General features: G+C 46.3%; 1 protein-coding gene across 2 annotated transcripts in view; it reads left to right on the top strand.

Moving 5' to 3' along the window:
* The window catches only part of FKBP2 (FKBP prolyl isomerase 2), a 69,750-nt gene that overhangs the window by 34,474 nt on the left and 12,538 nt on the right, over positions 1–22,738 (top strand). For both annotated transcript variants that reach the window (XM_030218640.1, XM_030218639.1), the window contains exons 2-4: positions 7,880–8,062; positions 9,859–9,971; positions 10,556–10,602. In XM_030218640.1, the coding sequence (XP_030074500.1) occupies positions 7,895–8,062; positions 9,859–9,971; positions 10,556–10,602 (328 nt within the window). In that variant the 5' untranslated portion in view covers positions 7,880–7,894. The remainder of the gene's footprint in view (positions 1–7,879; positions 8,063–9,858; positions 9,972–10,555; positions 10,603–22,738) is intronic.

Genomic DNA, 22,738 nt, shown 5'->3' with positions numbered 1-22,738 from the left:
GAGTTGGTCGTTTCCAATGCAAATCTTGATGTATCTAGGAGGGATGTTCAGCATAGTCTTATGGATGCCATTTTTCCTGTTACTCATCAGCAGATGATTCTCACCCAGGTCAGGTTTTCCTTTCTCTGCCAGGTGTTGGAATCTGGGTTTATGTTCCAGAGCTGGGCACAAGGGCCTCGATCTTGGGCAGTACTCCGTGGTCCAGATTTCATATCAGGTCACTTCATTGGCCCCTTCTCAGTTGGGGATTTTAGTCTCTTGGCCTCTCCTAGCCACTAGAGGATTCAGCGCACCCTTTTTCTAGCAATTCAGACGTTCTCTCTCTTGCTGCTGTTAGGGATTTCCATCTCTCTTGGACCTTCCCATCCACTGGAGGATTCAACACAACCTTCTTCTGGTGATTCAGAAGTTCTCTCTCTTTCTGCAGGTGGCTGCCTACTGCTTGCATGGCTACAGCAGGCCTTAGCTGGGTGCAACAGCTTTCTAATTCTTCCAAGAGTCAGTCCTCCTCCTGACTGCCCAGATGTGGGATCAGGGTGGCCATGTTTTGCAGATTCCTTGTATGACTGGATTCCGGCATTGTCCAAGCAGATGTCTTTGGTGTGCACAACCCATCATTTCCAGTGGTTGCGCTGCTGGGCAACAGGTGCACCTTCATACAGAGGGAGGGTTCACTCCCTTTTATGGGCAAGCTGTTATTTGGTGTGTTCTTAGTGATGTTGGTTAGGATCTGGGTGACTCAACTCCACAAAATCTTCATGTGGACAAGTTTCTGCGTTTTTCCAGTTGAGTCAGGCTCGTCCTCGTTTTAAGGATGTCAGGTGCTTTCCTCCGGGGCAGCCTAGTTTTGTTCAGCTATGCTGGATTTCGGAGCTCCAGACTCCGCTCTGCGAGCTCCTCCAGATTTTTCCTGGCAGGGTGTGGGGGCGCATCAGCCCATCTTGTCTTCCTCATGTGGTGGCCTCCTGTCATATCCATCCCCCTTGGTTGCTTCTCGCTGACTTGTCATTCACCATGTTCTCTTGCTGTATTTGGAGGTGACCAGCAAGTTCAGTTGGTCATATTTTTTCTCTGGGTTTTGCTCGGAGTGTCAAGGCTTCCAACACTGCTTTGACTCGCTGGGTCAAGGAGACTATTGCGTCCGCATTTTTCTAGCAGTTCCCTTTTCTGGTCAGGTTCTGAGACCCTAAGCTGTTGCACCATTTGTGGTGGATGCTCCTCTATTCTCCCTAGAGGACTTTTTCTTGGGTGCTGACTCCTAAGGTTGACCCTAGCATCAGATAACTATGATAACTTATCTACCCCAACTTGACATTTCGTCCTTTAGATTGTAAGCTCTTCCGAGCAGGGACCGTCCTTAATTGTTAATTTGTACAGCGCTGCATAACCCTAGTAGCGCTCTAGAAATGTTAAGTAGTAGTAGTAGATTTGGATTATTCTTCCCAATATGCATCACTTTGCATTTGTCCACATTAAATTTCATCTGCCATTTGGATGCCCACTCTTCCAATTTCCTAAGGTCTTCCTGCAATTTTTCACAGTCCGTATGTGTTTTAACTACCTTCAATAGATTTCTCATCTGCAAATTTAATCACCTCACTTGTCATTCCAGTTTCCAGATCATTTATAAATATGTTAAATAGCACCGGTTCCAGTACAGATCTCTGCAGCACTCCACTATTCACCCTCCACTGAGAAAAATGGCCATTTAACCCTTTCCTCTGTTTTCTGTCCAATAACCAATCCCTAGTCCACAACGGAACATTGCCTCCTATCCTATGACTAATTTTTTTCAAGAGTCTCTCATGAGGTACTTTATCCAAAGTTGTCTGAAAATCTAGGTACGCTACATCAACTGGCTTACCTTTTATGAATATTCTGACAATAACCTTCAAGTACTGTCCCCCTCCCACCGCCTCCATTCCGCTATGTTGGTCCCAAGCTCTGGAATGATCTACCATTACACATTAGGAATCAACCCTTTCTCTCTGCCTTTAAATGCACTCTCAAGACCCATCTCTTCTCTGTTTCTCTGTCTCCGGTTAGTTTAAAATCTCTATTACTGATTTTTATGTACCTGATTTTATAAACCGCTTAGTTATTTGTTCTCTTATGTGGTTATTGTAAACCACTTAGTTGCCTGTGTTTAGGCCTTTTAGCAGTATATTAAGTGTATGGAAATAAATAAATGTTTATTCACAAATTCAAAGAAATGAAACAAATTGCTGAGGCAAGACTTCCTTTGGCTGAATCCATGCTGACTTTGTCCCAGTAAGCCATGTTTGTCTGTGGTGTGTTCTGTAGTTTTTTGTATAATAGCTTCCACTATTTTGCCCCGCACTGAAGTCATGCTTACCGGTCTATAATTTCACATATTTATTTGTTACATTTGTACCCCACATTTTCCCACCTATTTGCAGGCTCAATGTGGCTTGCATGATACCGGAGAGGTGTTAATAGACTCCGGAGTAAAGCAAATAAAGATAATGGTTAAGTTGGGGTAGGAAGGGTAGGGACCACATGAAGGAACATGTGGTGGGGCTGCATAGAGGATAGTAAGAACAGATGAGATTGTTTTGTGATCAATACGAACTGTGGTGATATAGTGTCACTGATTTCAGGCATTTAAGTTGGGTCGGGGGGGGGGGGGTAAGCCTAAGGAATGTTTTTCAACCCAACCCTCAGGGACTACCTGGCCAGTTGGATCACTCCTGGAACCCCTTTTTTTAAATCGGCGTTACGGAGGGATGAGCTAGGGGACGGTAGGGTCTGCTAATAGCCATGTGTTAATATGTTTAATATGTTACCCGTTGAATGTTGAGGGGGGACTGAGAGGGAGGGGGAATTGTTATTTGGGGGGTTTTCAAGGAAATTTGTCGAAGTTGGAGGGGAATTAATGTGGGGAGGGTTGGAACAAGTTGGGGTGACTGGGGAGAAAATTGTATAATTGTTTTTCTTTAAGATTGGAAGCAGCTGTATGGATATTAAGTATTGCTGTATGTTTGGTCTCACAGAGACCATAAGGTTATTCCTCAATAAAAATGTTGAAACATAAAAATTTGTGTTACATTGGCCACCATCCAGTCTTCAGGTACTGTGGCCAACTTTAATGACAGGTTACAGATCACTAACAGTAGATCAGCAATTTCATGTTTGAGTTCTTTCAGTACCCTAGGGTGCATACCATCCAGTCCAAGTGATTTACTACTGTTTAATTTGTCTGTTTAGCTCAGTATGGCTCCCAGGTTCACTGAGACTTTTCAGTTCCTCTGCATCATCACCCTTGAAAACCGTTTCTGGTAGATCTCTTACATCTTATTTTGTAAAGACCAAATCAAAGAATTCATTCAGTCTCTCTGCTATGTCCTTGTCCTTCCTGATTGCTCCTTTTGCTCCCATGGATTTCTGCTTCCGAGGTACCTGAAAAAGTTTACTGTTTTTGTGTTTGCCTCTGCGGCAAGTTTCTCTTCATTTTCTTTTAACCTTCTTTATCAGTGCTTTGTATCTAATTTGCCAGTGCTTATGTTGCTTCTTATTTTATTTGGGTCCTTTTCCCATTCTTTGAAGGATGTTCTTTTGGCTCTCATAGCCTATTTAATTTCACCTTTTAACCATGCTGCCTATCATTTGCTCTTCTTTCTACCTTTGTAAATAAGTGGATTACACCTGGTCTGGGCTTCCAAGATAGTATTTTTAAACGGTGTCCATGCCTGATTTGACGTCCTAATCTTTGCAGCTGATCCTTTTATCTTCCTTTTAACCATTTTCCTCATTGTATCATAGTCACCCTTTTGAAAATTAAATGCTGCTATAGTAGATTTCCTTTGTGACTTCACGCCAGATATTAGCTCAGATTTGATCGTTATGATCACTGTTTCCCAGTGGACCCAGCACTTTATCTCTTGTACTATGCCTTGCATTCCACTAAGGACTAGATCTAAAATAGTTTAGTTTATTGATATTTGATATACCACCCTAAACATTGTATCAGAGTGGTGTACAATCCAAAGTGTATGAAGTCAAAGAAAGGAACAACTTTCACAGGAAAGGTAAGGAGAAGGAGAGAGACCATCACACGTAGGTAGTCTGCAGCTCAAGGCCTGTGTTCCCAGAGGACTCCACGAAAGGAAAACCTGCTGCAAACAAATGATCCTTCAATAGGGACTTAAAGATCGTTCAGATCATAAGAAAAGGGGAAGGGCATTCCAGAGAGAGGGGACCATGCAGAAGAAGGCAGAATGACAAGTAGACATTAAATGGGAAAGATGGACTGCAGGGGGGTCCACCTCTTGTTGGTTCCTGGACCAGTTGCTCCAAGAAACAGTCATTTATTACATCTAGGAATTTTACCTCCTGAGTGCTCCTTGATGTAACATTTATCCAGTCAATACTGTGGTAATTGAAATTACCCTTTATTATACTTCTGCCAGCTTTCATGATTTCTATATTTTTTTTATCTGTCCTGTCCTGGTGGTAGTACAGTCCTGCCGGTATACTCCTTCCCTTTGCACATGGAATTTCTAGCCATAAGAATTCTACACTGCTATCTGTTTCATGAAGAATGTTTATTTTTGTTTGACTCAATTCCATCTTTAACATATAGTGCATCCCTTCCCTCCACTTTGATCCACTCTATCATTGTGATATCATTTGTACCCTTTTAACACAGTGTCCCATTGCCTTCCACAAGGTCTCTGAGATGCCTGTCATATCTACTTCTTCATTTAGTGCTATATACTGTAACTTTCCCATCTCAGTTTTTAGACTTCTAGCATTTGTATACAGACACTTCAAATTGTGTTTTTTCTCTGCATCTACAAGTTGCTTAGAAGTTGACAGGGATAATTAGCATCATCTACTCTTCTCTGCCCTTAAACACTCCTGGCTTTCTTTCACCTTTGTTAAAACGTCTCTATTGGAATTCCTTAAATGTCCTCTTTCAATAGTTTCCTTCAAGGATACTCCACACCGAACCATGTGCTCATGGGCAACTGTTGCTCCCCCCCCCCCCCTCCCCATTTTAATTTAACAGCTACTATAGCTCCTTTTTTTTCTCCATATATTTTTTTGTTTCCCAACAAAGCCAAGAACAGCAATACGAACAATAAAAAGTATACACAACCATATACAATACAAATAGCCAAATGCTTTAAATACAAACAAAATTGCTCCCACCCTCTATCCCCTCCAGATCCAGCCCCCCAGCAAAAATCATGTACAAGGTCCTCTCAGCTCCCATCTATTATGCATAGAAGCTAGGCCGTTCCATCACGCCCTGTTGTGTGTGCATCCCATATTTGGTGATAGTGCCGTGAGATGAGACAATACACAGCAGTAATCTGCTTTTTTTAAGACACACTCCAATGATGGAGTTACAGTTTGTTTCCAACACTTCACCAATAAAATTTGAGTAGCCGTATAGATACAGGTCAAAGTTGGTGGTGGCCTTTTTTTATTTTTTTTTTTAACTCCCACTGCCCAGTAATTCAACAAGCAACTAAGGTTGTAGGCCAGGAAGAAAACCAGCCACCTTGGTATATAGTGTTGCCCAAAAGGTCTTCACCTTTGGGCAGATCCATCATATATGATAGAAGTTGCCCATTTCCCCATATTGTTGCCAGTACTGGGCCGACCCCGTTTTGTAAATCTACATTAGTTTATGAAGGGTAAAGTACCATTGTTGTCGTTACAATATAGGGATCCTGAGATGTTTCATATTTTCTTTTAATCTCTCTGTGGGGGAGGGGGAGTTTTGATGGCTGGGATTGGAATTTATGGCCTAGAATTCTCCAGTATTTTTCTATCTCCAGCAGATGGTCAGGGCTGGCCTTATACAGGTGCAGCCACAAAAGGCCCTGCACTAAATCAGCTTTGCAACTAGCAGCTGACCAAAAATGAAAGCTTCTTTTTCACTTTCCATCTCCCTCAATATCTTCTCTCTCCTGCCTCCTCCCCCCCCTTGGTAATCATGCTCTTCCCATTGCACCACAGGCCAGCTCTTACAACTCCTCCCTCTCACTCCCCCTTGCCCTTCTGGTTTCATACTTCTCAGTGAGATAGTCCAGGACTTTCTGTCATGTCTGCTGGCCAGGTTCTGCATTATCTGTGGGATCTCGTGGCTGAGCACAGCTGCTGGTTCCCTGTGCCCCACCTATGATGGGTTGTTTCCAGTGCTTGAAATGGCCACACAGGAGGTTGGCCTGGGGGGGTAGGAGAGGGGTTCCAGAGGTAGTTGCTGCCTCCACCAAGGGACCTGTGGTCTCAATGGCTTTGGTGGGAACAAGCAGCCATCTTGCTACTGAGCAACAGTAGCCTCTCTCACTGGTCCAAGGGGCTAGAGAACAATTTCTCCACTGTGTCTTGAGGTCTGAGGCCAGCAAAGATCCCCTAGGGGCCCCAATCAGCTCTCTAGAGAGGCCCTGGGGACATATTGGCTCCAGCAGGGTAGTACAGCTGGTTAAGGATGCTATGGGTCCCCCTTCCTGGCTAGGCAGGGGGAATGGGAGGAATCCTGATGTGGCTCAGGGCTTGGAGGCTCTTTTGGGGCACTGCTGTTTAGGACCAAGCACAGTCCTCGTGGGATCTGAATTCGGTCCACAGTGTGCTGTTAGGTTCACCCTTTGAGCTGTTGAAGGCAGTCTTTCTTTAGGACCTCATGCTGAAGATACAATTAGTCGCTATCATGTTCATGCAAAGGTATCAGAATTGCAGATCTTGGCGTATCTCTCATCAGAAGATTGTCAGTTCAAATAGTTTCCTCCTTCCTGCAGAAGGTTATTTCCCTCCTCCATGTGAATCATGAGGTATCCTTGCCTTCCTTTCTGGAATAGGGGTCAGATGCTCACTCCAAGAGAGTCTTACTCCGTTACTTGCAGGAGTCAAATTCCTTCCATCGCTTACATCTCTGTTTGTTTATTTCAATGGTCCAGGCAAAGGCTTTGCAACCTCAAAAGCTTCCATTGCTTGCTGGATCAAGGCAGCCATTGAGGCTTTCTAATTCAGAATAGGCAAGTTCCAAGAGAATCAGGTGGAGAGACCCAGGCGGCGTGGCCTGGAGATATCTATAGAGTGGCAGCTTAGTTGTTTCATTCCTTTGTAAAACATGGCTTAATGTGCTTGCCAGAGGTCAGTTGGCTTTTTGTACAGCAATGATTCAGGGGGCCTTGTCTTCCTTCTCCCCACCCCCACTGTTGAGAGTCTGCTTGAATATATCCTACTTGTTTGGACTGGTCTGGCGGACGATAAGGAAGGTGAAATTTAGCCATACTTATTAATTTCCTTTTATTGAGTCCTGCCATATCAATCTAGGATTTGTCCTTGAAGACTTTGGTTCTATGGGACTCTGAGTTTTCTGCTCTTCTCTCTCTTGTAGTGTATATAGCCACTATATTGATTATTTTCTATGTTGCAGTGGTCAGATAGGGCTTGGGTGTGATACAGTGGACCTACTTCTGCTTCGGTGGAATATACTGGAGAATTCCAGGAGGCACCAGTCCATATACCGGTGATGTCACTGGAAAAGTTCAGTATCTCTGCTGATGGAAAAGGGACACAGCATGCTTGTTTGGACTGGTATGGAAGGACTCAAGAAAAGTGAAATTTAGTCATACCTATTAATTTTCTTTCAAAAGTTTTCACTTTGAGATTTTCAGGGCTCCATATGTATGATCACTTTTTTTAAAAAGAGGGTTTCTTGCAAGTTTTGGCTGTTTTATATGGCAGTTTTCAGTCTTTCAGAGATATTATGCAAATTTAGACTGTATATATGGTTATTGACTGATGATTTAAATGCATCAACAGTTTGGCCTTGTTAGAAATGTCATTTTTGTACTTGAAAGGAAATTTTGTATTTTTCTGATTTTATTTTTCCTATCTACAGGGGAAGATTTCCACAATGAAGCTGAGGCCAGCACTGGCCACTTTCTCCTTCATCCTCTGGGCTGTCTGCTCTGTTGGCCATGGAAATGAGGGCAAGAAGAAACTGCAGATTGGGGTGAAGAAACGTGTGGATAACTGCCCCATCAAATCCCGAAAAGGAGACATATTGCATATGCACTATACTGTGAGGGACATATCGGTGTTATATTGGTGGAGGGGCTGTGTGAGATGCCTAGTTAGGGTTTTTCTGCTTGGAGAAGATAATTGAGAGGGAATGTGATAGACGCTTATAAAATAATGAGTGGGATAGAACAGGTAAATAGGAAACTGTTAATTATTCTGTCAAATGGTACATGAAGTAGGGGCATTTGATAAAACTGACAGGTAGCAGATTTAAAACAAATTGGAAAAAAATGTGTTTTTTTTAATCAGCTCATAATTTGTGGAATTTTGTTTCTGATGTAATCAAGGCTTCTACGTAGCCAGATTTCAAGGAATTTAGACAAGATCCTGGAGAAAAAAATCCATATATCAATAGCCAGGTAGACTTGGGAGGGAGGAGACTTTGGATTTGGCTCACACCTTGTCAAGTAGTAGCTCAAAATCTAATCTAAACCAGAATTTATATACCGCAGAATCCAGAAGGTCCTAAGCTGTGAGTTACATTCCAGTAAGGTTATCAATAGAAATCAAACAAAATAAAACATGGAAAAGAAAATAAGATACTACCTTTTTTATTGGACATAACTTAATACATTTCTTAATTAGCTTTCGAAGGTTGCCCTTCTTCGTCAGATCGGAAATAAGCAACTGTGCTAGCTGACAGTGTATATAAGTGAAAGCATTCAAGCATTACTATGACAGTCTGACAGGGTGGGAGGATGGGGGTGGGTAGGAGGTAGGCATGGGGACATCAAAGCATATCATTGATATTCTAACAGGATGGGTGTGGATAGGTGAGGGGAGGGTGATCAACAGAGAAATACAGCTTTATGGTTTATAATGGGCTAGGAACCCCAGATCCTTGTTAAGTCCTTTCTGTTGGGTGTTAAAATATTCAATCATTCTGACTACCCACCCCCACCCTGTCAGACTGTCATAGTAATGCTTGAATGTTTTCACTTATATACACTGTCAGCTAGCACATTTGCTTATTTCCGATCTGACGAAGAAGGGCAACCTTCGAAAGCTAATCAAGAAATGTATTAAGTTATGTCCAATAAAAAAGGTGGTATCTTATTTTCTTTTCCATGTTTTATTTTGTTTGATTTCTATTGATAACCTTAAGAGTGGACTAACACGGCTACCACACTCCTCTATTCCAGAAAGGGAAATGGGACTTGATATACCACCTTTCTGTGGTATTTTGCAACTACATTCAAAGCGGTATTACCTGGGGCAATGGAGGGTTAAGTGACTTGCCCACAGTCACAAGGAGCTGCATAGTATGTTTTTCTGTTTTGGAGCATTTACAATCTATTTGGCAGTGGGAGGTTTAGTGACATGCCCAAGAACACAAGGAGCTGCAGTGGAATTTGAACCCTGGCTTCCTTGTGTTCAGCCCACTGTTCTAACCAATAGGTTGCAACTCCTGACACACTTCCCTGGTACCAACCAAAAGTTATATGGCTCAGCCAAGTACTTTTGTAGTGACTCAAATTTAGCCACTGTTGGAAACAGGATGCTGGATTTGATGGACCTTTGGTTTCACCCAGCATGGCATGCCTTTCATTCTTTTATGTTATTTAAAGGAAGGAGCTATATACAGTGAGTGAGATTTTGGTGTTGCAGAGGAGGAGATAGAGCACAGTCACCCCTGGCGGAGTAGTTTTATCATGAGGACTTGTAAATGTTTGAGGGACATTGTACTGTATGCTTGATGTTGCTGTGCTGTCTAAATATTTTCTGACCTAAGTGGAACTCAGTGGTTTCCTCTGTCCCCCATCCTTTCCTTCTCCACTTTCTCATATCTCTCCAAAGGGGAAGCTGGAAGACGGCTCGGAATTTGACAGTAGCATCTCTCGTGACCAGCCATTTACTTTCACCCTGGGAACTGGGCAGGTGATCAAGGGCTGGGACCAAGGTCTCCTGGGGTAATTCATCTCCTGTGTTCTGCATGGGGAGGAATAGCTAGCAGTCATGAGAGCAATGCACTCTACTCCTGAAGTCTCATGTGATTAGCAATGAAATTTTAGTTGGGAATGGTGTGGGGAATTCCTCTGGCAAAGAATTCTCTGCAGGCCTGGGCCTCCCTGATGGGTGCCACAGGACTTGCTGCTTAGATGGAGATGCAGATTCATTACTCTGTGTCCCAGTTGTCGTGGTCCCCTGACGGACCTTCTTAGCGTGTGGCCAGAAGTGTCCATTCAAGCTTTGAAGTGTGCAGTTGAAACCCACAATCATTTCAGAAAAATGCCATGTTTGCATCCACTGGAGAGACTGGTGTAAATATGAGGCAGCTGTTATGCTGACCACCTGATGTGTTGTGCTGTGGACATATTTTCACATGTGCCCATAACTGCAATCCTGGTTCAGATTTGAATGCATCTTATCCAGGGCAAGCAGAGGTATATAAAAACCAAAGCATGTATAGAGTTGGCCATCTCCTTTTATATTTTCCCAGTCTTCAGCAGTCTTGTTTTAGTGGTGCACTGAGCTTGTTTCCCTTCCTTTTCAGAATGTGTGAGGGTGAAAAAAGAAAACTGGTCATCCCAGCGGAACTTGGTAAGTTCACGGACTTAAGTTTGATGTCGGGGAGTGCTGGGGAGACTTTACCTGATGCCCTTCCTCAGGGGAGAGGCAGCTTTTGACAAAACTTGCTTGATAACTTGCCCCCCCCCCCCCTCACCCTGTCTAATGCATAAGATGATAATTGGAAGAGCAGATCAGGAATGGAGGAAGTCCAGGTCCCTATTTGCCCTTCAGAGATTGTAGGACTTTACAATACTAATTGAAACAAGCAAACACACTTATATCTTAACCTGTTTTAGTTGCCACCCGGGGTGGAGCATCCTCCGAGCAAGGGGGTATGCAGAGCAGGCACATAGCTGTGCTGGTCCCCAGCCCTGGAACAGGAAGTTGACATCAAAGGGGGCAGAGGACCAGCAGAGCCGACAACCGCGTTCCTGCTCTGTGCACCCTCTTTATGTCTGCACCTGAGGTGGACCACCCTGCCCTTGGTACGCTAGAGATCTTAATACCGATTTCAACAACAGAGAATTATCCTAAACATCTGCTGTTCTGATTGGTAAACTAACTTTGCTCTAGAAATTACCAGTCTCAACTAGATTTAGTTTTTCAGCTGATGACTTTGCAAAATACCTGATATACAAACTGGTCAGTTTTCAAGATTCCCCCTGCCCTGCAAGTCCTTGGACTTCATTCTCATCTTCTTGTAAAGGCAGTTCATTTTCACCTTTTGCCCCTTTGACTCAAGTAGCTTTCACAAGCTGCTCACTACAGTTTTCACCTCATGATGGTGCACCTGCTTGGCTGTTTAAAGAATGTTCCACTGCTTTTATCACTTAAGGAACTTGTTAATGATAGCGTCACACAAGGAACTGTATTCAGTCATTGGAAGTTGTGACAAAACTGGGTTTTAAGTCTGTGAACTGTATTGATTTATTTATTGAAGTGTATTTCTCTAGTTTGGCCAGCAGGTGGTGTATGTTTATTTAAAGCTGTTAGGAATGACTGCTTTTTTTCTTTAGTCTAACACAGATAGGAAGTAAGATGCAGTATACCGTTGAAAACCTGTTCTGGGCTCTAATTGGCCCAGGAGCTCAATTTGTCTAGGATGTACTGGCTTTTTTCCCCAGTGTTAGCCAGGGAGAAAAGAGAGAAAGATCTCTTTTTTGAGGCCCTGTAAACAATACAATGTGGTGATGTGGTAAGATAAAGTTCATGTGGCACAGCCACATGGGAATCGTACAGCGGTAGAGTTGTGTTAGGTCCATTACGTACTTTGGTTCGTTGTGTTGCTGAGATCAGGCATTTAAGTTGGATCAGTAGGGTATGCCTTTTTAAACAAGTTAGTTTTTAGAGCTTTCAGGATGTTTTCCCCCCGTTTTCTATTTCTGTTGATGGCTCTCTCATTCTCCCTGTCTCCTCAGCTCAAAACCTTGAGGTCATCTTTGACTCTTCTCTCTCCTTCTCTGCTCATATCCAGCAGATCGCCAAGACCTGTTGTTTCTTTCTTTACAACATCCGTAAAATCCGCCCCTTCCATATCATCAAGCTGATCAATCCATAGACTGGTGGGTTGTGTCCATCTACCAGCAGGTGGAGATAGAGAGCAAACTTTTGCCTCCCTATATGTGGTCATGTGCTGCCGGAAACTCCTCAGTATGTTCTCTATCTCAGCAGGTGGTGGTCACACACAGCAGCAGCTCTGGCTAGGCCTCCAAGCCTAATTTTTAGGTTTTGTTGAGTGCCTGGGGTTGAGGGCTCTTTTGAGCAAGTGCAAACCTGGTGGTGCCAGGTCCCTCCTTTTCTCCCCCCTCCTGCTGGCTCCGTAAAAAAAAAAAAATTTTAAACGTCCTTAAAGGCGTTTATTTCGACGTTTATTTAAACGTTCATTGCAGCTACTCACTGGGACACCAGTTCGTTACAGCTCGGAGCGGACAGCAGGTAATTTTTACCTTTTTATAGCGGGCAGGGGGTTCCCCGATTCTTCTCCTCGTGGCATATGGCGTCGGAGGGTGAGGGCGCAAAGGGTCGCTCCCCGGATCGCTTGAGCGCTTCTAGAGGGGATGCGGGGGTCTTACAGCCTGATTCGCCCATGTTGGGTGACAGTTTCGTGACCGATGAATGTCCCGGTCCTTCCTCCGGCGTGGCGGTTTTTCCCGCCATAAACGCCCATCCCCCGCTCCTCGCCTCCGCCATCTTGGCCGGCCACGCGGCTCGGACGGCTTCTTCGTGGGCCACCCTTGAGGTTGGAGACATTAATGCCATGAACGCCCTTAATTTGGGCGACGGCACAAAAGCGGCTAAAGTTAAGCGCCGTTCTTCCCGCGCGGCTCCTTCGCGGAGTGTCGCGCCGGACGCCATTTTGGATGCGCAGCATGTCTCTCCCCCGCTCTTGCGAGCGCCGGTTGAGGGTGCGTCTAGGGCTGTTGCCCAGGCTGCGGAAGTGCACAGTCTGGGGGGTTTCTCCCCCGAGTTTGTTTTGCTGCTGCATCAGGCTTTCCTCATGCAAAACGCTGCCCCTGCTCCCTCGTCTGGTAAAGAGGTTGAGGTTCCCAGAGGTAAACGCCCTCGGGTTGATTCCCAGGCCTTGGAGGACTTTGTCTCCTCCGATGTAGATGAGGGCAGCGTGTCTGAGGTCTCCCAACGGTCCTTTGCGGATTCCTTGGAGGAGACGGATCCCCGCTCGGATGGAGCGGATGACCCCTCTGCAGCGCGGCTTTTTAGCCCAGAGGATTTGCCCAACCTGTTGTTACAGGCCATGGACACTTTGAAGATTTCCTCTCCGGAGGACGTCTCTCCCTCAGCCCCTGTTGGCTCTGCCATTATGCTGGGGACGAAGCGCCCGCCTAGAACCTTCCACGTGCATGATGCCATGCACACCTTAATTTCGGCTCAATGGGATGTCCCGGAAGCGAGCCTTAAAGTGGCTAGGGCTATGTCCCGCCTCTATCCTTTGGCTGTGAGTGAACGTGAGGCCTATCTGTGGCCTACCGTGGATTCTTTAATCACTGCGGTGACTAAGAAAACGGCGTTGCCGGTGGAAGGTGGCACGGCCCTAAAGGACGCCCAAGACAGAAGATTGGAGGCGGCCTTAAGGTCGTCCTTTGAGGCGGCTGCTTTAAGTTTGCAGGCCTCAGTTTGCGGCTCCTATGTGGCCAGGGCATGCCTGACTATGGTGCAGCGGGCTTCCCCCTCGGATCATTCCTTGAGGACTGATTGGCCGGCCCTGGAATCGGGCTTAGCCTATTTGGCAGACTTGCTGTATGATGTCTTGAGGGCCTCAGCTAAAGGCATGGCTCAGACAATCTCTGCGCGGCGGTGGCTTTGGCTGAAACATTGGTCTGCTGACCACGCCTCTAAATCCCGCCTGGCTAGATTGCCTTTTAAAGGCAAGCTGCTCTTTGGGGTCGAGCTGGACAAAATCGTGACCGATCTCGGCACGTCTAAGGGCAAGAAATTACCAGAGGTCAGGGCTCGGGCTAGTACTCGTCCCGGTACCTCCAGAGGACGGTTGCAGGAAGCCCGTCGGTATCGCCCGGGCAGGTCGGGTTCCTCTGCCCCCTCTTCCTTCAAGAGGAATTTCTCCCCCAAGCAGCATTCCTTTCGCAGAGACCGCCGTCCCGGAGGTGCTCACTCCGGTCCTCCCCCAGGGTCTCGTACCCAATGACGGGGCCTTGGTCCACCCCCCAGTGCAGATTGGAGGACGGCTGTCCTCGTTTCTGGGCGAGTGGACCACAATAACTTCAGACGCGTGGGTGCTGGAAGTCATCAGAGACGGCTACAAGCTAGAGTTCTGCCGACCCTTAAAAGACGGGTTTGTACTCTCCCCCTGCAAGTCTCCGGTCAAAGCTGTGGCAGTGCAGCAGACCTTGGACAATCTGATCCGCCTGGGCGCGGTCGTTCCTGTGCCAGAAAGTCAGCTTGGCAAGGGACGTTACTCCATTTACTTTGTGGTACCAAAGAAAGGAGGTTCTGTCCGGCCTATCCTCGACCTCAAAGGGGTCAATCGGGCCTTGAAAGTGCGGCACTTTCGCATGGAGACTCTCCGCTCTGTTATAGCGGCAGTGAAGGCAGGAGAGTTCTTGGCTTCCCTGGACATCAAGGAAGCGTACCTGCATATTCCCATCTGGCCTCCTCATCAACGCTTTCTGCGTTTTGCAGTCCTGGGACGACACTTCCAGTTCAGAGCCCTCCCATTCGGGTTGGCTACTGCTCCGCGGACCTTTTCCAAAGTAATGGTGGTCATCGCGGCCTTCCTACGAAAGGAAGGGGTACAAGTCCATCCTTATCTGGACGACTGGTTGATCCGAGCCCCCTCTTATGCAGAGTGCGGCAAAGCTGTGGACCGGGTAGTTGCTCTTTTGAGCTCCCTGGGATGGATCATCAACTGGGAGAAGAGCCAGCTGCGTCCGACTCAGTCCCTGGAGTACCTGGGAGTTCGATTCGACACCCAAGTGGGCAGAGTGTTCCTGCCAGACAATCGGATTGTCAAACTTCAGGCTCAGGTGGACCAGTTCCTGGTAGCCTCTCCTCTTCGGGCTTGGGACTATGTGCAGCTGTTGGGCTCTATGACGGCCACGATAGAAGTAGTGCCCTGGGCCAGGGCTCATATGAGACCACTTCAACACTCTTTGCTGCAGCGCTGGACTCCGATGTCGGAGGATTATGCTGTGCGACTTCCCTTGGACCCAGCAGTGCGCAAGGCGCTGAGCTGGTGGATGCAGACAGACAAGTTGTCTGCGGGAATGCCTCTGGTGACCCCAGAGTGGATTGTCGTCACGACGGACGCCTCGTTGTCGGGCTGGGGAGCCCACTGCTTGGGAAGGACAGCGCAGGGGCTCTGGTCTCCTGCAGAGGCAAAGTGGTCTATCAACCTCCTGGAACTCAGAGCCATTCGGTTGGCGCTTTTGGAGTTCATCCCGGTACTGGTGTTGAAGCCTGTACGGGTACTGTCGGACAATGCCACGGCTGTGGCCTATGTCAACCGCCAGGGAGGTACCAAGAGCGCCCCTCTAGCCAAGGAGGCTATGAATCTTTGCCAGTGGGCGGAAGCGAACCTGGAGCAGCTTTCAGCGGCCCACATTGCCGGAGTAATGAATGTCAAGGCGGACTTTCTCAGTCGCCATACCTTGGAGCCCGGAGAGTGGCAGCTATCGGCTCAGGCGTTCTTGGACATCACGAAGCGCTGGGGCCAGCCGAGCCTAGATCTGATGGCGTCATCGGCCAATTGCCAAGTGCCGCGCTTCTTCAGCAGAGGACGGGACCCTCGATCCCTGGGAGTAGATGCTCTTCTCCAACAGTGGCCGACACAAGAGCTCCTCTATGTGTTCCCGCCCTGGCCCATGTTGGGCAGGGTGCTAGACCGGGTGGCAAAGCATCCCGGCAGGGTAATCCTGGTGGGTCCGGATTGGCCCAGACGTCCCTGGTATGCGGACTTGATCAGGCTCTCAGTCGACGATCCTCTGCGGCTGCCAGTGGAGCAGGGCCTGTTACATCAGGGTCCTGTGGTGATGGAGGATCCCTCCCCCTTTGGTCTTACGGCCTGGCTATTGAGCGGCAGCGTCTGAGGAAGAAGGGCTTCTCAGACAAGGTCATCGCCACTATGCTGAGAGCGAGGAAGCGCTCTACTTCTACTGCTTACGCCAGGGTTTGGCGTATCTTTGCAGCGTGGTGTGAAGCAGGCTCACTTTCTCCCTTCACTGCTCCAATTGCTTCAGTGTTGGCGTTCCTGCAAGAAGGTCTGGAGAAAGGCCTGTCGCTCAGTTCCCTTAAAGTCCAGGTAGCGGCTCTGGCTTGCTTCAGGGGCCGCCTGAAGGGTGCTTCCCTGGCTTCACAGCCAGATGTGGTGCGCTTTCTCAAGGGAGTTAATCACCTGCGCTCTCCTCTGCACTCAGTGGTGCCTGCGTGGAATCTCAACCTGGTGCTAAGAGCATTGCAGAAGCCGCCTTTTGAACCCTTGTCGAGGGCATCTCTGAAAGACCTGACGTTGAAAGCAGTCTTTTTGGTGGCTATCACTTCAGCCAGAAGAGTTTCCGAGCTCCAGGCGCTCTCATGTCGAGAGCCTTTTCTGCAGTTCACTGAGGCAGGAGTGACTATTCGCACAGTGCCTTCCTTCCTGCCCAAGATTGTTTCTCGCTTCCATGTGAATCAGCAGCTCTGTCTCCCTTCCTTTCGTAGGGAGGACTACCCAGAGGAGTACTCTGCTCTTAAATATCTGGATGTGAGACGAATCATCATCAGATACTTGGAAGTGACCAATGATTTCCGGAAATCGGATCATCTGTTTGTCCTGTTTGCAGGTCCTCGTAAGGGTCTGCAGGCTGCTAAGCCTACAGTGGCAAGATGGGTCAAGGAAGCCATTGCAGCGGCTTATGTGGCCGCGGGGAAGGTGCCGCCTATCCAGCTGAAGGCTCACTCCACGAGAGCTCAGGCGGCCTCGATGGCAGAGGCCGGATCCGTCTCCTTGGAAGAGATATGCAAGGCGGCAACTTGGGCTTCGGCTCATACATTCTCCAAGCATTACCATTTGACTGTGGCTGCACGGGCGGAGGCCCGGTTTGGAGCTTCAGTGTTGAGGTCAGGGATTTCTATGTCCCGCCCTGGGTGAGTACTGCTTCGGTACATCCCACCAGTCTATGGATTGATCAGCTTGATGATATGGAAGGTAAAATTATGTATAATCATACCTGATAATTTTCTTTCCATTAATCATAGCTGATCAATCCATAGCCCCTCCCAGATATCTGTACTGTTTTTATTCTGGTTGCATTTCAGGTTCAAGTTTAGTCTTCAGTTACTTCAGAAAGACTTCGCGTTCAAGTTCTTCCTTCACTTGGATTCTTGAAGAGTTGAGACGAGTTTGTGTTACAGTGAGCTGCTGCATTCCTCTCCCCTCCGTTTTACGGGGCTGGATTGAGATTTAAATTCTGCCAGCACTCCCTCCCGCTTCGTGCGGCTGTAGGGCAGCTTTGTACCCCTCCCGCTTCGGCGGTGTTCGGGTCAGTCAGCTCCTCCCGCGGTTGCAGGATAAGCCAGATCCCCCCGCATCGGCGGGTGTGGTGTCCCTCCCCCGCTCCGCGGGGATGAGCTGGACGGATTCCCCTCCCCCACTTGTGTGGGGATGAGCTGGGTTACTTCCCCTCCCCCGTTTCGGCGGTGGTGAGCTGGGCAGAGTGTCCCTTTGTGGGTGTAATTCTCTAAGTGCTGAGTCCTGCGGATGGAGCTTTGATATCGACATACTGAGGAGTTTCCGGCAGCACATGACCACATATAGGGAGGCAAAAGTTTGCTCTCTATCTCCACCTGCTGGTAGATGGACACAACCCACCAGTCTATGGATTGATCAGCTATGATTAATGGAAAGAAAATTATCAGGTATGATTATACATAATTTTACCTTTCTTTCCGAGTACTCTACCAAAACCCTCATCCACACCCTTGTCACCTCTCGTTTAGACTACTGCAATCTGCTTCTTGCTGGCCTCCCACTTAGTCACCTCTCCCCTCTCCCCTCTCCAATCGGTTCAAAACTCTGCTGCCCGTCTCGTCTTCCGCCAGGGTCGCTTTACTCATACTACCCCTCTCCTCAAGTCGCTTCACTGGCTCCCTATCCATTTTCGCATCCTGTTCAAACTTCTTCTACTAACCTATAAATGTACTCACTCTGCTGCTCCCCAGTATCTCTCCACACTTGCCTTTCCCTACAACCCTTCCCGTGCACTCTGCTCCATAGATAAATCCTTCTTATCTGTTCCCTTCTCCACTACTGCCAACTCCAGACTTCGCGCCTTCTGTCTTGCTGTACCCTACGCCTGGAATAAACTTCCTGAGCCCCTACGTCTTGCCCCATCCTTGACCACTTTTAAATCTAGACTGAAAGCCCACCTCTTTAACATTGCTTTTGACTCGTAACCACTTGTAACCATTTGCCTCCAGCTACCCTCCTCTCCTCCTTCCTGTACACATTAATTGATTTGATTTGCTTACTTTATTTTTGTCTATTAGATTGTAAGCTCTTTGAGCAGGGACTGTCTTTCTTTCTTTTATGTTTGTGCAGCGCTGCGTACGCCTTGTAGCGCTATAAAAATGCTAAATAGTAGTAGTGGTCGTACATCGTTTTTAAGGCTTTTGGTAATGAGTTCCACAGTTGTGTGCTGATGTAGGAAAAAATGTTTAGATAGTTTTATAAGTAATCCTATTTCAGTTACCTGTTATTTGTTTGCTGGTTGCACCTTTTCTGTTCATTGTTCTAATTTTTCATGACAATAAATATTTTTAGTTTATTGCCTCTGCTTGTCTGGACTGACTAAGAATCCTGGTGGTTTGTGTGTTGGGTCTGTGAGTGCTTTCTAGGAATTGTAGGGCCACTGGAAGTGTGGCCCCAGTAACCTAGAAATCACTGGGGATAATTTGAGAGTGGGAGACTCGCCCAGAGGTGGTTGGGACCCAGTTGGTGGGAGGAGGGTGCTAGTGTAGAGCACATTGGCAGGTGCAGGCGGACCTGAGTTGTTCTGGGGATAGACCCTCTAAGTAGCTGCGGGGAAGCCTGGTGGGTGACTAGGCGTTTCATTACAGAAATGCTCTGTGATCAGGCATTGTCTGAAATAATTTGGACTAGACCCCAGTTCATTATAGATTTTTGTCCAGTTGCTAATCTGTTCTACTTAGCAAAATTATGTGAGAAAACTGAGAGCTGATTGGTTCTGCCTGCCTGGCTCGCGGTTTTGCAGGGCAGGGGCTTGGGTGTTGCGCCGAGGGGGGGGCACTGACAGCTGTTTCCCAGGCAGGGGGAGGAGTAGGGAAACACGCGGAGCGTGTTTCCCTACTCCTCCCCTTGCCTTGGAATCAGCTGTCAGTGACATCACTGACGTCAGTGCATTCTAAACTGCCTAGCAGACCACCTCCGAGGTAGCCACGGTACCAGGCACATTAGAACATTGGAGGTGAGAATTATTATATAGGATAATTGGAGTGGACGGTGATAGTTAATTATTTGTTGTAGATTTTTTTTTTTTTTAAAGAGATATCTTTTCAGTTCTTTTCTGAATTGAAGATGGATAGTGATGCTTCTTGTGATCTTTGGTATTGAGTTTTCCACCATTTGGTGCCCAAGTAGATAAATCCAGCCATGTAGGTGGATTTGTAAGTTATGTTTCTGCAATTGGGTAGGTGTAGAAGTAGGTAGCCTCTGGTTTCCGGGCTTGCGTTTCTTGGGGATAGTTTTACCAAGTCTAGCATGTATCCTGGAGACATACCAAATGGTATTTCTATATGATGGTGCTGGCTTTGAAGATCACTCTTGCCTTAATTGGGAGCCAGTGTAGTGTTTTGAGTAGTGGGGTTGCTTTTTCATATTTCGACGACTTGAAAACTAGCCTTGTTGCCGTGTTTCAGTTTGCAGCTATTTTAGTGCAGCCGATATATGCTGCATTGCAGTAATCTAGCTGTGATTGTATAGTCGATTGTACAATTATCCAAAATGGTTGTTTAGGAAAATAGTCTCTAATCCTTCTCAGTTTCCATAGCGTTCTGAAACATTTTGTTGTTACTGCTGATATTTGATTATCTAGTGTTAGGTGTTTGTCAAGGATGATTCCCAGTATTTTTAACTGTGTTTCAATTGGATATGTTTGGTGGTTGATTGTGAAGTTTTGGTGGATTGTAGGGTTTTGCGATCTTGACAGTACCAGGAATGTGGTTTTGTATCTGTTTAATTTGAGTTTGAAAGTTTCTGCCCAGTTTTCCATAATGTCCACACCTGTTTTCACTTTGTCCGTAATTTCTGTGATATTGTTGTTGAAAGGTATGTAAATGGTGACATCATCTGCATAAATGAATGGGTTGAAGCCCATAAACTCCAATTTTTCCCCGTGGTGCCATCATTACATTAAATAGTGTTGGTGATATCGGTGAGCCCTGTGGTACCCCACATTCAGAGATCCAGGATGTCGATAGTTGATTGGACATCTTTACGATGTAGGATCTGATCTTTAGGAAGCTGTTGAACCATGCGGCCACTGTACCGCTGATTCCCATGTAATCTAGCAGGGTCATCAGTGTTGCGTGATCTACTAGATCAAACGCACTGGACATGTCGAATTGCATTAATAGAATGTTCTGACCTTGGATTATTAGGCTTCTGAACTTCGTTATCAACGTGGTTAGGACTATTTCGGTGCTGTGTTGTGGTCTGAAACCTGATTGGGATTTGTGTAGGATTGAGAATTTTGTTAAGTATTCCATTAGTTGTTGTGTTACCAAACCCCTCCATCGTTTTGGTCAGTAGTGGTATTGAGGCCACTGGTCTGTAGTTTGTGAGGTCGCTGATCTTGTTGGTTGTGTTCTTGGGGATTGGAGTGAGAATGATTTTGCTTTTCTTTTGGGAATTGTCCTTCTGCCGTGTGTGATATGTTTGGTGATGCATTTGATGAACCATTCTGGTGGATTTTTCATCATATAGTTGGGGCATTTGTGTGGCGGACATTTTGCATGTGCTTATTTTGCCAGTAGTGCCTTTACTGTGTTCTTTTTGGGTGGTTCGAATGTGGACCAGATTCTGTCTGCCATGTTATGGGTATTGGATTCGCAGTCTTGTAGGAAGTCAGTGATGGATGTTTGCGGTATTGCGAGGTTAGATCTTGTCTTTGTTATTTTTTGTTTAAAATATTGAGCTAGTTCATCTGCAGTAGGTGTTGTTTCAGTTGATGCCAGTATGTCCTGTGTTTTCAGTAACTTTTTCATGAGTTTGAATATTTTTTTCTTATTAGTCTGTTCTGGATTCGTGTATGTGTTGTAGTATTCCGCTTTGGCTTTCTTTTTTAAATGGTTCAACATTTTTATTGATGACAATTCAAAAGAAACACATGCAACCAAATGAATAACAGTCAAATATGAAAATGTACTCAGTTAAAACAACATGATACCGTCTGTCATCAAACTTTTTTTTTTTGTATGAAGTCTTTATTAAACAATTGAACAATACATTAATGTGTCCATTACAGAAAGAGTATAGCATTGGGTCTTAACGATACATTGACATTTGGTAACTCCCCTCTCTCCATCACTCCTCGTCAATAGTTTCTATTTTTAAAACCACGTGTAACTTCAAAAATTTTTTTGTTTTTTAACAATTTTATAGTGCAATGGATCCCCCCCCTCCCCTCCCACTGCAACCTCAGATTGTCGTACCCTACAAACCTCTTCCTAATCACTTTTTCTTATTACTTGCATAATACAGTTATGTGAACTTTTTCCATATTGAGTGCCATTTGCCCATTTGGTGCTTGCGTTCAGCCAGAAGTCTCTCCATCTCGCACACATAGCTCAGCTTATTGTGCCATTTAACAATCGATGGAACCCCTACATTTTTCCACTGTGAGGCAATAACCACCCGTGCCACCTCCACAGCAAGCCGCACCAGGTCCTGCTGGCATTTCTTTAAACCAGGTGGTTTTGCTGAGAAGAGAAAAAACTCAGCTGACCAAGGAATTGAACTTCCCATCCATTTCTGTATTTTACTTCTAACTGATTTCCAAAATGCTTGGGCCTTTACACAATGCCACCATATATGCCCCATGGTCCCTCTATTACCGCACCCCCTCCAACATAGTCCCGAGGAGTTAGGATATATTCGCTTAAGGCGATCTGGCGTGAGGTATCATCTAAAAAGTACTTTCACAGCATTTTCCTTAAGCGGTACATGTGTAGAAATACCCAGCACTGTCCGTTCTATTCTCTCCCACTCGGTCTCCCCCAGGGCCACTCCCAGCTCTCTTGACCAACTTTTCCTGTGTAGGGTGTATTTGGGAGATTGTGCTCGTAATTCACGGTATAAACGACTAATCAAGCCCCTTGAAGAGGTGTATTTTTCACAAACCTCCTCCAGGCCTAATCTTTTCCGTTGCAGTACTGCTTTTACAGCTTCGGTTTTAAGAAAGTGGGCCAATTGATGATATGCAAATTCATCCTCCACCCCCACGTAACCCGTACTCTTCAAGGCTCCGAAGGGAAGCAAAGATTCCCCCTCAAACAACTGACCCCAGGTTCTCCAGCCTTTTTTATACCACCTGGTAAATACCCCAGTGTCCTTCCCGGGCAGGAACAGTGGGTTAAACGCTATTGGTGTCATGTGTGTAAGTGTACACCTCCCCCCTGGAAACAGACTATCCCAATA

Source organism: Microcaecilia unicolor, chromosome 11, assembly GCF_901765095.1.
Source record: "Microcaecilia unicolor chromosome 11, aMicUni1.1, whole genome shotgun sequence".
Taxonomy (NCBI): domain Eukaryota; kingdom Metazoa; phylum Chordata; class Amphibia; order Gymnophiona; family Siphonopidae; genus Microcaecilia; species Microcaecilia unicolor.
This window is presented reverse-complemented; position numbering and strand designations above follow the sequence as displayed.